The following is a 15,824-nucleotide window of genomic DNA, read 5'->3' as shown; positions in this document are numbered from 1 at the left end:
TATTTTTTCTTGTTCTGCTGATAGTTTATTGGTTTGCTACCAAAAGACTCCAAAACAGCTGAGCTAATGTGCAGCAGCAAAGTGTTGTATAAATGTACTCCACCCAAACTTTAATCAGATATTGCTTCTGAATCTTGGGTCTAAAAACAAGGTTTCCCTAGTGCAGGGATTCCCAACCAGGGGTCCATGGATTCCTGGGGGTCTGCATGACTTCTGAACGGGGTACATGGGACCTCTGAAGTGGCATGGTATGTGGTGGGTGGGTCTGGGCTGTGTTCTCAGCTCCTGCCCTTCTTTCCGGCAGTTCTGCTATAGTCATAGTAAAAACAGGGGGCGGGAGCAAAAGGAGGACTAAGTAGTGATGTCATTTCCAGAGGCATGGCAGGGGATGTGGCCAGCTGACATCACTTCTGGGACTCCTGAAAGTCTAAAAAATATTTCAGAAGCTCCTTCACGTTCAAATGGTTGAAAACAGCTATCCTAGTGGTTTAAGGCATTAGCTGTGTGGTCAAAAGTGGTTAAAGCATACAATGACATCACAAGCTATGACAGTAAAGCATCCATGCTAATGGCAGTCATATGGTATGGCAATTCAGCAAATGACTTGTTTTCAAGTCCCCAGAGGTCTTATTGCAGTGAATGGGAATACGTGACCAGTATTATTGGCTTTGAGGACTTGGTTGCAAGATAAAAAGAGGAAGCGCACAACATAGAGGCAAAGGAGAGATGCAGAAACTGCAGGCAGTTTGATAATACCAATAGGCCACTGTCCGCAATTATAGTAGTTTTAAAATGGACCTCTACAATGCATCGAATTCAAGATCAGCAAAAAAGTGTATGGAATTTTTACTTTGGATGATTTTTAATACTTTTGTCACCTTAATCTGCCTTTTCTCCAAGGAGCTCCTATCGCATGAATGTTTCTTCCCTCCCCATTTTATCTGGTTAGCTTGGCTGAGTGACTGGCCCAACATCCCACTGTGAGCATGGGGAAAAAAGAAGATTTGAACCCAGATCTCCCACATCCTAATCCAGCCTCAATTGCTACACTATGCTGCCTGTCAGAAATAGGACAGATGAAGGTTGTTGTATGCTATGGGCCACAACTGAGCAAGGGAGAGTTTGGTTTATTTCATGCATATTCTGACTCTCCACACATTCTTAAGTGTTGTTACATTCCTCACCTAAGTGAAGACTGCCATCACTTTTCCCTAGTAGGAAACATTAATGGGTGTGCAGATACTGGAAAGCCTTGATATATGTAAAAAGGTAAAGGTAACCCCTGTGCAAGCACCAGGTCATGTCTGACCCTTGGGGTGACGCTCTCTAGCATTTTCATGGCAGACTCAATACAGGGTGGTTTGTCAGTGCCTTCCCCAGTCATTACCGTACAGAATGTTAAAACAAATACCTGAGTCTTTCATATGTCATAGTCACTATTTTTCCTGTGTGTGTGTTACTCCCACCACTGACACACACATTTAGCGTGCTGTTTCATGTTGCTAATAGGCACATGTTTCTGTATAATATCAATATCAGCCTTAATTGTTTGTTTAAACAGAGTACTGTTTTAGGAGTAACAAAAGCAGGTGTATTGTATGGGCCTCTGTCTGATAGCGCTCTCTCAAACTTTTCAGTGGCGTGGAAGTTCTATACTCTGTATTTTTTGATGGGGAAGCCATCAGCAATGCCACCTGGGACCTGATTAACCTTCAGTCTAACAAAGTGGAAGACAATGCCTTTATGGAAATTGAGGATAATCCAACTGTTGTTTACACTGTCAGCGACTTTAGACACTATATTGCAGAAATCCTTCATAAGAATGCTTTATTGGATAATGCCTCACTGATCTTGGATCCTGATTCTCTCCAACTCATCAGGGGTGTGTATGACATAAGAAATATTGGATGTACTCAGTTAACTTACCAGTGTTTACTCTTAAAAGAAGTTAAGACACATCACCTTCTTGAATCTCTAGAAATGTATAGATAGCGATGCATGACTAGCTTTCTCTTTAAGATCTAATTCTTAATTAAAATGAGGCAAAAGCCAATCTTTTTTCTCTCTGAACCAGGCTTTCTCTGCTTGCATTTATGAACAGTTGGACTTTGCCTTCAGTCCATTGTATGCAGGGGTCAAGGGAAGTTAAGAGAGCCAGCTTGGTGTAGAGATTAAGAGTGGCAGCTTCTAATCTGGGTTGGTTTGATTCTCCTCTCTGTCACATGCAGCATGCTGGATGATCTTGGACTAACCACAGTCCTGATAATACTGTTCTCACAGAGCAGTAGTGTCAGGGTTCTCTCAATCCTCCTATTTTACAGGATGTCTGTTTTGGGGAGAGGAAGAGAAGGCAATTGTAAGCTGCCTTGGGTAGCCAAAAGTGTGGTCTAAAAACCAACTATTCTTCTAAACACAGAATGCAAGAAGAGATTAATCCAGCAAACCTTAATGACATTAAAGGTGCACTTTTCTGGGGTGTACTGCTGTGACTGCTTCCTCATAATGCCTCCTGTCTTCCTAATGATGGAAGTGCCTCTTATTTTGGTTCTTCCAACCTTGACAAAGGTTCCAGAGTCCTAAAAATGTTGTAGAATCCCATTCCCGGCCTAAGGGTTAAGAGAGTGCTTTGTGCACGTGCGTACATATTATATCAATATTATAGTAATAGGGCAAATTGTGGTGAGGGTTATGGTATGCACTCCTCTTCTATATTTTCCTTCTCCAGATTTTTCTCATTCTTCTAATATATTCTTCTCATATCTAATAATTAGAAAAAGATTTGTTTTTATCCAATTAATTGATTTTTATCATCTCCTCCTTGCCATTTGTCTTCGCAGTAAAGGAAGTAATTTCTACAGCAACTGAAGAACCATCTCCAACAACCACAAAACCCATTGGTGATGTAAGTGTATTTCTGAATTAAAAAAAAAATTCTGAATCATTTTATTCTACTTGTTCTTGACCTTTCATCTGCTTAATGAGTCATCTAAATAATGTAAAGGTCTTTCAAATGCTCTCTCTTAAAATCCAACATATTCAGAAACCTTTCATTTCACTACTTGATCTCGTTCACAGCTATTTCAGAACTTTCGGATATTTCCGTGAGGCAGGCATGATTAGCTGACTGAATATGCCTCTGACTGGTAGAAAGTGATGGAAAATAGTTTGTCTTTGGAGAATAGCTTTTCTGTCCTATTATCCATATGGAGTGTGCAAGAAAATCAAAACTTGCCAACTTAATATTACACTTGTTAATGTGGTGTACCATTCAGAGAATCTTTGAATAATGTTAGGTGCCATAGGAACATGTCTTTGCATTTAAATAAATGATGAAGTGCAATTCTTGGCAGCTATGTAGAAATGTTCCTAACATTTCTACAGAAAAGCAATTGTTCCAGTCTTTACAAATATTTTACCACTTGTATAAGTTTTTTCTGCCATCCATGGTATTAAGGTTTGGCTCACTTTATTACATTCTTTTCATTGTTCACTTTTATTATGTTCCTTTCATTAATTAGTTTATTGGTTTTATGGTCCACTTTACCTCTAGGAAGTACAAGGTGATGGACACATAAGTGGCTTCCAGATGATTGTTTATTCTAGTTTCAAATGGAGAGATGGAGCATGGTGGAAATGGAATATTCTAGATCTTCTAATAAATCTATAAGATTGTAATGATAATTAGCTAATGAACAAAATATACACAGAATGAAGTCATTCTGTATTTAAAGCAGATACAAAGGGACATTTCTGCTTAATCTTTCCGCCACCTTGGTGTAGTGGTTAAGAGCAGCGGCTTCTAATCTGGTGAACCAGCTTTAATTCCCCGCTCCTCTACGTGCAGCCAGCTGGGTGATCTTGGACTTGTCACCGCACTGATAGAGCTGGTCTGACCAAGCAGTAATAGCAGGGCTCTCTCAGCCTCACCCATCTCTGTTGTGGGGAGAGGGAAGGGAAAGTGATTGTAAGCCACTTTGGGACTCCTGGTAGGGAAAAGCCACATATAAAAACCAATTCTGCTTCTTCACTGGATATTTTTCTTCTCCAAATTGCCACAGTTACTGCTTCCCTCATGCCAGCAACAAGTTTTTGAGGGTCCAGGTGTATCTGAAACACATGAGAGGGGAAAGCAGTTTTGGGGTACTTCTTCACTTGTAACAGCCCCTTTTCAAAACTGCTAGTTTGAACAAAACAGGCCAGCAAAGCTTTGTTGCATATATTTTCAATCCATGTATAATTTGTACCAAAATTATAGATTAATGACAGTAGAGATCAGTGAAGAATTTCTGCTCCCAAAGTTGAAGCAACATACTCTGTGATCTTGGTGTTCATTCACCTTCTTTCAACTGCACTCTCCTAGATCTGAAGGCATGTAAAAGGGTATTGGCCACAGAAGAAATTCTGCTGAGTGGTGACAAACCATGGCATGAGATCTGATTGTCTCCTGTAAAATGATATGGAACATTTTTATCCCACTACTTCCCCAAATCCCATATAGAGAGAAATGGAACAAATAACAAGCTAGTCTAGCTATGTCAGTGGTAGGAAGAAGACTGCTTGCTGGGTCTTTGGAGACAAATCAGGGCTATAGCTTTTGAAGCCTGCCTAGGGTAGTATGATGATGACAATGTCTTCCAGATTGGTGCACACTTCAAATGCCAGTTCACATAAAGCCTTACTGTGTACATTGCAAGTATTACATATAGTACAAAATGGGAAGAATCTTGGGTCTTGCATACTCTGATTTGTACAGTTTTTCATTCAGACCCTGCAGCTTGTCAACATCAAGGATTTTTCTTTTAGGAGCATGTGGTAATATCTGAATGGCCATCTGCAGACGAGTCAACTGTAAGCAACATCTTGCCACTTGACTTTACCAAGCCAGGTTTCATCTTTGATATTGAGCAGTTCAGTGACAATGAAATCTGGTTAAGACCTGATGCCTTTCCCAGCCCTGAAAGCAACATCAGTTCAACAGCAAAAGGTACTATCCATTCAAAAGTTGAAACTATCTTTCCATCTGATGATCTGTTTTTGTGGATGAAAAATAGAAACTAAATACAATAATAGAAAAAATAGAAATTTTGACCCTGATTGTGTTAGGCACAAACTCTTCTTTGTGGACTTGGAAACTTTGGCTTTCCGCATCTGGAAAATAAAGTGAAAGGCTTACCTTTTGAAGATGCCATATTTTTGGTGTTTTGCATGACATTGCCAACATCCAGCTTCCCAGCAGCAAACCAGCAGTTACATCCTCCATTTTAAAGCGATAGCTGGGAAACCCCCAAAAGTGGATTCCTCCAACTATCTAGCATGAGCGAGAGGAGAGGACCCAGCAAGCCACATGGCAAGGAAATGTGCGGAGTCGAAGTAGCGCTATCTCCACTTCCAGTGTCCACCCTCGTACCCACCCCCTTCTCCCTTCTTCCGGGGATGTTTTTTTTTTTTAAGCAAACTATCTGGAGCAACAAGTAGGCATTCATTTGTACAAACAAAGGGGGGAAAAATCCCTCCCCTGAAGTTCTCACACAAAGCATGTCTCTCTAAAATCCCCCCCCCCAAATCAGGAACGATATATTTTTTTAAGTAACAAGACTCATGATTCCACAAGGGGTGGAAATAAAATGGGAATGGGATGGGCAAGAGTGGCTTTCTAGAATGGCGTACACGGACCTATTATCTGGGAGAAAAGAAGATGCAGTTCGATTGTATGTCTGTCTCTCCCTGCAACTTGCACTTCGGGAGAGCAGTTCCCCCTGCCCTGAAGCTGTCACCAGAAACCATGTCCCCTCCTGGCTCCCCCCAGCTCACTGACTGCAGCTGGGCAATGCAGGGGAAGACCATTTACTCGGAGGGATCGAGGCTTTTCCTTTCAATGGCCGAGGACAGTGGTAGGGCTGGATCTTCCTTTGTAGTGCAGCACTGGCTTCATCGGCAGTGAAGAGAACTGCCTGTGCCCGAATGCCTTTACAGCAAAGGCAGCAGAGCAGCACCTCCACACCCTCCCTGCTTCCATTCCCAATGACATTCACGGGATTTCCTCCTGGAAGACTAACAGGCCGTGGGAGGCAGGGAGAGAGAGAGGTGGATAGCTGTGCTGTGGATGCTGCAGCTGTTATTGCATCTCTGGAAGGCAGGCTCAGCCATGGGTACCCTACCCTCCCACCCTTAGCTCACGGTATTGCTGGCCCTGCTGGGCTGTCCCTCCAGCAAGTCTGCCCTGTTAAGGCTAGCCTTATGTCTTCTGCCTGTGCAGTGCAGAGCATGGTCTGGTGAAGGGTGCCTGCACCACAGAGGCAGCTCCAATCCCCCCTCAGCTCCACTATTATTCCGGTCCTTGCTGAGCTAGCTAGCCTCAGCGGTCTCTGCCAAGTCTCTTTGCTTTCAAATCCTCTTTCCTGGTCATGATTCAAATACAATGGAAGGAAATGACACTTAGAGACAGCTGTCTATTTCTTAATGTTTCAGTGAAAGATAATTGAATTTTTAAAAATAGCAGGCATTGCAGGCCCTTTAAAACCTTGAAGAAGGGGACTGGTTGCCTGGCTTGATTGACAGGTGGAAGACAGCCATGTGTAAAGCACATTGCTCTCTTCTGCCATTTCAAGCAGGCAATCTGAAGTGTAAGGAACGCGAAAAGGCAGCAGAGGAAAGGCACGATAATATTTAGCTTATGCTATTACATTGGCATAACACAGTTTTTTCTGATGTGCAGAAATGCCCTTTTATTTGAAGGTAGTAAGTTATTTTGACTTAGTCTCCATGAATAGTGGATGAGTTAAAAGACTGTGAGGGAAAGGAATGGGAGAGATTTGTCCTTAGTATCTCTGAGAGCCCTTTTGTTGTTTTACTATTGTTCCTAAATTCTGTACAGAATTAATATGGCCTTGAATGTCATTAAACCCACTTCTCTAATTTATTATGATAGCATAAATGTAATGTAAAAAGGAAAGGGATAAGGTGAAGGCTACTTACGTACCCACAATTACTAGTGAGCAGCCTACCAGAATGTAATTTTAAGCTTTTCATTCAGAGACAACACTGTTGGACACTAATGAAACAATCTATTGGGTTGTTCAGGTAGATGGAATGTTAGACCACCAGGTCAGTTGCCATATTAGTTGTAGAAGAAGGTCTGGAAGGCAAATTCAACTCAGAATGGTGGGATCCGGGGGCAATACTAAGGTATTGGATACTGCAAGTCTAATATCATTAGCTGACCCCTGGTGGAATGGTTCATACGACTAGCGATCATTGGGGATAGACAGTATTAGGGCTTTTGTGGTGAAATCCAGGTGACTAGGGGAATGCTGATGTGTCATATGATGAGATTACTTTTCCTAACTATTCGCTTAGTATTCTGAAAAACCTTACAATGTAAAGAATATTTTTGAATGACATTTTGGGCTATAGTCTTGCAAATATTGGTTATTAAACAGGTATAAGGGACCTCTGACAGTTACTGATCCAGAGATTTCATTAGGCTGTGCTGGACTTCTCATGGGAAGCAGGTTGCTTCCTTCTGAAATCACCTTTGATTGCACATAGCCTAATTATGATTCTATGATTTGGTATCAAATGTTGCTTCTTTCTCCACCTCTGTCTGAAGGTAGAGAAGACCTAGGAATTCTCCAAAATGTGGGTCCCAATGTAGGGAGGGATGTTTTGGAGTAACAATCCTTTTCATTAGTTTGGTTGCACATTTATGTACTTTATCAAGCTTTAAGGTATTATTTTTGATATGGAATGACAAGAACAGTATGCATGCAGTCATCCCATAAATACAGATGCTATGATATGATGACATTTTCTGGGAAAATAATTTAATAGTGTGGGAGTGGGTAGGGGTGAAAATCAAATAAAATGCAGTAAACAGAGTTGGGAAGACATATTTAACTTTGCATTGGTTTCTTTTCTAGTGCTTGAGGATACTAAGAAGCCAGAGGATTTACCTCTGAGTCCTACTACTCACATTGTACCAAAAGAAATCCTTTCTACAAGTGAGTTTCTGATTCCTCTTACTCCAATGCCATCAGCCACAGAACCCGAGGAAGTGATTACAAATTATGTAGAAGAGGGCACTCTACAACCTGACGTATATACAGATACATATGACTCTAGTTCAGGGCAGGAACCACAATCAAGTGCATGGCCTTGGGATAAAGCTACATTGGAGCCAGAGGGATCAGGTATATATGATTATAAGGATGTATGGGTTTCCTATACATCTGAGACCGTACCAATGGAAGTCATTTCCCTGTCACCTTTTGATTCCTCCATAGTTCTTGCAACATCTACTGAGATGTTCAGCATAACACCACTGGAGGATTCCACTGAGGACCAAATCATCTCTAAAACAATAGGAAGCCAAGTCTTCAAAACAACAGAGCAGCCATCAACACACTATCCACTTGAGCCTGTTACAACAAGAGAGCCTGAGATCACCTCTCTGTGGACTGAACTTATGAAACCAGAAGTGATTGCAACAGTGACTCCTGTGGAAATTCCAGTGACTGATGTTTTTACCGTGAAACAGCCTGATTTAGTATCCGAAGAGGCCTTTAGAACAGTTGTTCTGAAATCTACTGTTACTCCTCCTGCTGATAGTGCCACTCATAAAGCCACAGATGAAATTCCAAGTTTTGAAGTTTTAACCATAGTTCCTGGTTCAGTGGAGTTCACTGGTGTGGTCAGCACTTATATTCCTCCTGGTACAGTGAGCTCTGCCATTGATGTCCTCTCTGACATGCCTGCTGCGCAGCCAACAGAATTTCAGACAGCAGTGATCCCAACCAAATTGGAAGAAGACCTGATAACAAAAGAATATGAAGTAACAGATCAAGACTATTTAGGCACAACATATTATCCCCCTGAATTGAAGGAAGAAAGAAGGATGACTGACAGTCACATGGAGCTGTCTACAAGTGCCCGTTCCACAGAGATGGCCAGTGTAGCTTGGGATACCCATGAAGATCACAGTGCTACTGTCCCTGCACGAGCTTTAGTGGTATTCTTTAGCCTTCGAGTTACCAATATGATGTTTTCAGAGGACTTGTTTAATAAAAATTCCCCTGAATATAAAGCCCTGGAACAACGATTCTTAGAACTGGTAAGAAATATTTTTATTATCTAATTTTACTGTTTGCTGTTACTTCTGAGAACATTGTGAAATCCCAGATTTAATGGAACTCTAACTTAATCAGACAGATGACAAGTCTACTATTTATCTACTGGGTTAATTTGGGTTTTGATATGTGATTGTTCACATTCAGAAACTTTGATACTGTGATCTACATTTATCAGGGAAAAGGAAGAACTTTAAGCAGTAATAGAATTACTTATACTTCTTGTATCCAATTAAACCACTTAGTATGGCAGGCATTATTCCTTTGCCACCAATCACCATCATCATCTTGTTATAAAAATAATGGTCATGTTAGCACACTTTGGCTGAAACCTGTGGACAGTGCAAAGTAGGACTTTCCCATTTTCCCCTCCTACTGCAACCCCCTGAGCCCTCTGAAATTTTGTTCTTGGGAATCAGAAGATCCTGGGAACACCACTGTCACATTCAGGGCCCACCCTGATATAGTAACAATAAGAACAACAACAGGTACAGAGACAAGGTCTACAAACCATTCTGGGGTCAGAGATCAAAATGCATTCCTGTTGTTTGCCTCCTTTGCTGACTGATCCTGAGGCCCAGGTGTCACTTCTCACTGGTGCAGATGTTAACTGTTTCCCTATCAACCTGTCAGGCCTGGGCCTGCAAGGACTCCACTACAGGAATTAAGATTTACTGAGTGATCAGGCTAGTCTTAGTCTTCTTTCCTCTTGCTATGTTCTGCTGGTTCAGGGGTGACAAGTAGAGATGGAGACACTGGTCTCTGTGGCATCTCTTTCTTCTTCTGGAAGACTGAGCAGTCTGGCTGTGCCTGCGAAGCCTTCTCACTTCCCAATGCTTCTCCCAGTGGGAATGCTACTGGACCCAGCTTCTCAGGTGGGGATTCCATCAGTGCAGGGCCCAATTTCTCCAAGGGGGAGGAGAACATGGCAGCCAGCCAGCTCTTGACAACTACCCCCTCTTCTATGAATGAAAATGTTATCAATGTGTGCTTGGATACAGACCCAAATGTACTGTTAGTGTGAATTCAGATGAATGTTTCCCCCCTCAAAGTGTATTCATTTTTGCAGACAACATGCATTATCAGTCAAATGGAACTAATTTTTGATTGCTTAACATTATATTAAAATGCAACATTTAAGTACATTTAGAAAAATGGACAGCTGAATTCATACCATGAATTTAAACACATGGCTGATTTAGAATATATACATGTTGAAAAATGTAATCACAGCATGTACATATGATTTCTCTTGTACTGTAGCTGGTTCCTTATCTGCAGTCCAATTTAACGGGCTTCCAGAATCTGGAAATTCTGAACTTCAGAAATGGCAGTATTGTGGTGAACAGTCGAATGAAGTTTGTGAGACCCGTGCCTCGCAATGTCACTAATGCTGTGTATATGATCCTGGAGGACTTTTGCAACACTGCCTACCAGACCATGAACCTGGCAATTGACAAGTACTCTCTTGATGTAGAATCAGGTATTACAAATAAAAGTATCTGATGAAGTCTTCTTTGACAAAGGGAGCATTAACTTTCAAAAGCTTATACCCCAGAAATCTTTTGGGCTCTATAATGTTATTAGACTCAATCCTAGCTATGCCATTTTAGATTTATTCATTTACAATTTATATTCCACTTTTCTTTCCAATGCAGATCCAAAGTAGTTTATAACATTCTGCCCTCCCAATTTTTTTCTCACAAGAACCATATGAGCTAGATAAGGCTGTGAGGGACTGGCCCAAAGTCACCTAATGAGCCTCCATGGCAGCCGAATGGGGAACTAAATAGATTTCAGATCCTAATCTAACACTCTGATTACTACATCATGCTGTAGGTGGGTGCTTAAATAATAATGAGTCTATCTAGCAAGCCATAAAAGTGACTAAAGGTAGAGTTAACTCCAGTAGGTACTCTCCAGTCTGTACTCTCTTTTTGTCTCTGTTTTCAGGAGATCAAGCTGATCCTTGCAAGTTCCAGGCATGCAATGAGTACTCTGAATGCTTGGTGAACCAGTGGAGTGGGGAAGCCGAGTGTGTCTGTTACCCTGGCTATCTAAGCATTGATGGATTGCCTTGTATTAGCATTTGTGATCTCCAGCCTGACTTTTGTCAAAATGATGGGAAATGTGACATAATCCCAGGGCAAGGGGCAATATGTAGGTAAGTGAAGTTTGTCTCAGCTTTTCAAATGCAGATATCGCACATATTGTTTTCCTGGGGTCATCTTTATTGAAGTACAGTAGGTACCTTTGATAAAGAATGGAACAGATCAAGATTTAGGAAACTGCCAAGATCTGGGAAACCAATTGCTCAAAACTTCTATATATCAAAAAAGAAAGAAAGACAGGGAGACAATTTCACCTCTTTTAAAATATTACTAATTTAAAAGTGAATTAAATGTAAAATTAACAAACTTCCATTGAAGAATAACTAAATTTGAAAAGATTATGAAGGAATGCTGTTCATATTTTATGGTATCTTCAAACCTTGACAATGAAAACAAAATTCTATGCATAATGAGCTGAAAATAAATTTTATTGGTTTTAGATTTCGGGAGTGTATCAGCGTTGGACAAGCAATAGAGTCCAGTGACACCTTTAAGATCAACCAAGTTTATTTCTGGGTATAAGCTTTCATGTGAATGCAGACATTTCTGATGAATTTTCATTCACTGGAAATTTATACCCATAATTAAACTTTTTTGGTCTTAAAGGTGCCACTGGACTCAAACTTTGTTTTATTGATTTCAGTGGAACTTCTGAGTAAACATGTATCAGATTGGGCTATGTGAGATAAACACAGGCTGTTCACCGAAACGTTTGAGACATGGGAGTCAGAAGCCAATTCTTTGGTGAACATTCCTCAGAAAAAAGTCATACAGAAAATTAATGAGAAAATGGCACGTAATCTGATTATAAATGGGTTGTGAGAAACTGTAAGGAAATTAAGTCTTGTCAAGGTTGTTGATGGCCTAACTTTGGAGTAGATCTGGTAATACCCTGAGCAGTATTACACTTGACAATGTTGTGTTCTCTAAACTTTAAAGCATATACATATTAAGATGGCGAAATGTAAAGATTTCTCCCTGGATTTTGACCAGAAATATAATAGGGATACACCTCACGTAGACTAAAGTAGATTCTTCCTGGGGTGAACTTCCTGGGGTAAAAGACTCCTTATGTTATAATGCTTTTAAGAATTAACCTATACTGGTTTAATAATAGTAATTGTATGTTTGACTTTTCTTTTTTTCCTTTAAGTGTGGTGGTTAAATGGTGTTACAACTGGAGTTTTCTTTGTTTAACTAATATTGTAATAATTTATTTGTGTAATCGATTATCTTTTTTAAAACCTCTAATTTTTGTTCTAAACTGAAAACTCTTCCTAGGGTTTACTAAATTGTTGTTACATCTTGTATTATAAAATTCTTCTCTTTCTATTCTTTAACAAATTCTATGAATGTACTTATATACCTGTATTGAAATGAACTGATTCTAAAAATTCTCATTAAATTTCTAGTGTCATTAATTGTATTGTATTGTTAATAATAAATATTAAAAAATAAAATTAAAAAAAATCAATCACATGCATTGGTCTCCCTGTTATACTATTTTCCCAATAACCACAGTAGGTCCTCAAGATATGAGCAAGGCCAGCTTCAGAGAGAAACCTACCTCCGTTCATAACGCCATTCACACATCATTTTTAAGTCTCTGTGCTCGCTCCCTGTAGTTCAGTTTTGAATGTGCAATGCCTTTGTGTTTCACTCACCTGCTGTCTTACCTTGGTGAAGATTTAAAGTGAGCTTATAATTTGAGGTTGATAACAGAACGACTTTCCTTTGTTTTTCTTTATCGTTGCCCTTTTGATGGGGGTGGATGACAGATGCCGTGTAGGTGAGAACTGGTGGTACAGAGGAGAGCACTGTGAAGAGTATGTCTCGGAGCCCCTTGTTGTGGGTATTGCAATTGCTTCCGTAGCTGGCTTTCTTCTCGTAGCATCTGCTGTTATTTTCTTCCTGGCCAGGACCCTTCGAGATCAGTACACAAAGAGTGACATGGAGGACACGTTAGGGTAAGGCTTTATTGGGTAGTATTTCATTCTTTAAGCAAGGGTATTGAGAGGAGACGAAGGAACAGGCAGGTAGACAGTGTAGGAGAGGATAATTAAAAAATTGCATATGGCCAGTGAGCAAAAATGACTTTTTAAAATATAATCCCTGGTTGGTTCCTAGTTAGGACTAACTGACAAGAAGAGTCTAAGGGAATCTAGTGGGTAAATAGAAACAAACAAGTAGAAGACCCACAAGGACTTGCAAGGAGGATCTAATTTCCCGTCTGTCATTACATGATATAAACCATGATGTAAACTGCCCTAAGCCCCTGGGGAAGGATGATATAGAAACACAACGATTAAATAAATATATCTTCTTTCCCTTTCTCGAAACCCCCCATAGCATCTCTCCTTTACATGCTTCTTTCTTTTTTTCTACCCACCCACCAGCTAACCTATCTTTCTCTGACCCCTGTCTTCAGCTTTCCTTTCTTCCCTCCTTCTGGCAGCCTCACCTCAGGAAAACTATGGCCCAGTTGCATGATGCAATCTGCCTTGGGCCCATTTGCACTAAGTGGAACCTGTGAAGACTTGTGGAGGACACCTTATTTTGTCCTGCACCTCCTTTCCCTCATCCCAGCAACTCCTATATCCTCACCTTTGCTTACTTCCTGCTCTCCTTCCTACCCAAGCTTTTGTCTGACTTTCATCTTCCTGCCATCTTGTAGATTTACTTCATTCATACCCTGCCTTCTCTCCACAATGGAGACCTAATGCAGCTTACATCATTTTCTTCTCCTCTATTTTATCATCACAACAATCCTGTAAGGTTAGTCTGAAAATGTGTAAGTGGTCCAATGAGTTTCCACGGATGAATAGGGATTCAAAGTCCCAATCTGAAACTCTGCCACTACACTGTACTAGCTTTAGTAGGATGGTTACTGTTGAACCGTAACAAACAACCAGGCCCATGTGAGTCATTTGATTCAGGTAGTATCATATTGCCATGTAGTTGCTGCTAGTTTTCCCTCAAAGTCTAAAACAGCCTTGGCAAGGGCCCTCCCCTCTCCTCTTACTGACAGAAACCAAGCAAACATTAACCTTGTAATGACAGCCAACTGTTGTTGTTGCCGCACAGCAGTCAATGACCGCATCGGTTTGTTAGAGCTGCAAGTACGGCCATACTCTCCTGAATACACCCAATCTTGTCTAATCTCGGAAGTGAAACAGGGTTGGGCCTGGTTAGTACTTGAATGAGAGACCACCTCGGTGCTGTAGCTCGGAAAACAATGGCCCAGTTGTGCAGTGCCATCTGCTGGGCCAGATTCACTTGCATGGTAAGAAATAAGGATGGATACAAACTGGGAAAATGCAGCTTATGGTTCTTGACTGAACTACGAACCAACTGGGAGGCTTGTTTGTGAACCAAACCAGTTCATGGTCTGTGACCTTGCAAACTCCAAGCAGGGACCAAAGAAGTGCCTTGCGCAGTCTCTTTAATGTTTAAGGGGACTGCATGACAGTTTGAACAACTGAGCAGCAGGGAGCACCTTTGTGTTGCTCAACTGTTTTTTGGCTGTCTTCTGCAGTTTTTTTAAGTTTAAAGGAGCTGCACAAGACAGCCCAAAACAGTTGAGCTCCCTACTACTCAGCTATTTCTGTGTCTTTTGGAGGGGACAGAAAGCAAGGGTTTAAAAGGACTCAAGGGTTTAAAAGGTCCCTTTCTGCTCTATGCATGAACCACTGCAAACTGCTTTAAAAGTTCACAAATCATGGACATGGAAAAATTTGTGATGAATTTTGCTTTGTGGTAGTAGATTTTTTGCCTAATTTTCCCCATCTCAGCTATTCATGAACCCGCCTTTTATCTGCCTCCCATCTTCAGCTATATTTGTTATTATTTACCCCATTTATATCCCACCTTTTCCACAAGAATATCCAAAGCAGTTTATATCAGTCTCCTCCTTTTTATCCTCACAACAACCCTTTGAGGTCAGTCAGGTTGAAAGCATGTGAATGGCACAGCACCACCTAGTGAGCTTCCATTGCAAACTGATTGTTTTAACCTGGGTCTCCCAGGCTCAGCTCTGAAGATCTAACTGCTAAACTACACTGGCTAGTGTTGAACAGTAGCAAACACCCAGGCCTCTGTGAGTCCTGCAAGTTGGAAGGTATCAAGTTACCCAGTGGTAGTTGCCAGGACTGGGTCCCAATAAGTCCTCCCTCAAAGAGCAAAACAGCCCTGGAAAGGGCCATTCCCTTCCTTTTTACTGGCAGAAAACAAGCCTAGAATGGTGTGGTTGCTTAGCAATGACCACTGAGGCCTTCCATTTGTTAAAGCTACAGGCATTCCTGTTATCATTTTGGAGGGTTTAAAAAAACATCTCCAATGTATTATTTTTTAGGTTTCAGATTTTTCTGCAACCAAAGGGGCATTTTTCAGGTTTGTAGAAAGATCTGTCTTGGCTGTTCACAGCTTCAGTAACTGGATTTAAGTTTCCCAGGATTTGGCTAACTTTGCTATTAGAATATATGATATCAGCCAATTTGGACTTTGCTGCGTGTGGGAAGCCAGAGGAAGGGAAATGTTAGAGCTGTTGGATGAGGAAGGGATATTTAAAAAATAGGGCAACACTTTCTGT

At 40.9% G+C, this 15,824-nt stretch overlaps 1 protein-coding gene and 1 long non-coding RNA gene across 3 annotated transcripts in view; one reads left to right on the top strand and one right to left on the bottom strand.

Annotated features, from left to right (window-relative positions):
* The window catches only part of IMPG2 (interphotoreceptor matrix proteoglycan 2), a 66,103-nt gene that overhangs the window by 43,991 nt on the left and 6,288 nt on the right, over positions 1-15,824 (top strand). For both annotated transcript variants that reach the window (XM_077342104.1, XM_077342105.1), the window contains exons 11-17: positions 1,638-1,882; positions 2,838-2,902; positions 4,804-4,984; positions 7,920-9,109; positions 10,389-10,608; positions 11,079-11,289; positions 13,015-13,203. In XM_077342104.1, the coding sequence (XP_077198219.1) occupies positions 1,638-1,882; positions 2,838-2,902; positions 4,804-4,984; positions 7,920-9,109; positions 10,389-10,608; positions 11,079-11,289; positions 13,015-13,203 (2,301 nt within the window). The remainder of the gene's footprint in view (positions 1-1,637; positions 1,883-2,837; positions 2,903-4,803; positions 4,985-7,919; positions 9,110-10,388; positions 10,609-11,078; positions 11,290-13,014; positions 13,204-15,824) is intronic.
* On the bottom strand, positions 8,678-15,467 carry LOC143839708 (uncharacterized). Its single transcript, XR_013231824.1, has 3 exons — positions 15,366-15,467; positions 12,901-13,159; positions 8,678-8,809 (listed from the first exon to the last, which is right to left on the bottom strand). It is a non-coding gene; the product is annotated as an uncharacterized LOC143839708 (long non-coding RNA).

Source organism: Paroedura picta, chromosome 6 (assembly GCF_049243985.1).
Source record: "Paroedura picta isolate Pp20150507F chromosome 6, Ppicta_v3.0, whole genome shotgun sequence".
Lineage (NCBI taxonomy): Eukaryota > Metazoa > Chordata > Lepidosauria > Squamata > Gekkonidae > Paroedura > Paroedura picta.
The sequence above is the reverse complement of the archived record's forward strand: the minus strand, read 5'-3'. Positions and strand labels throughout refer to the sequence as shown.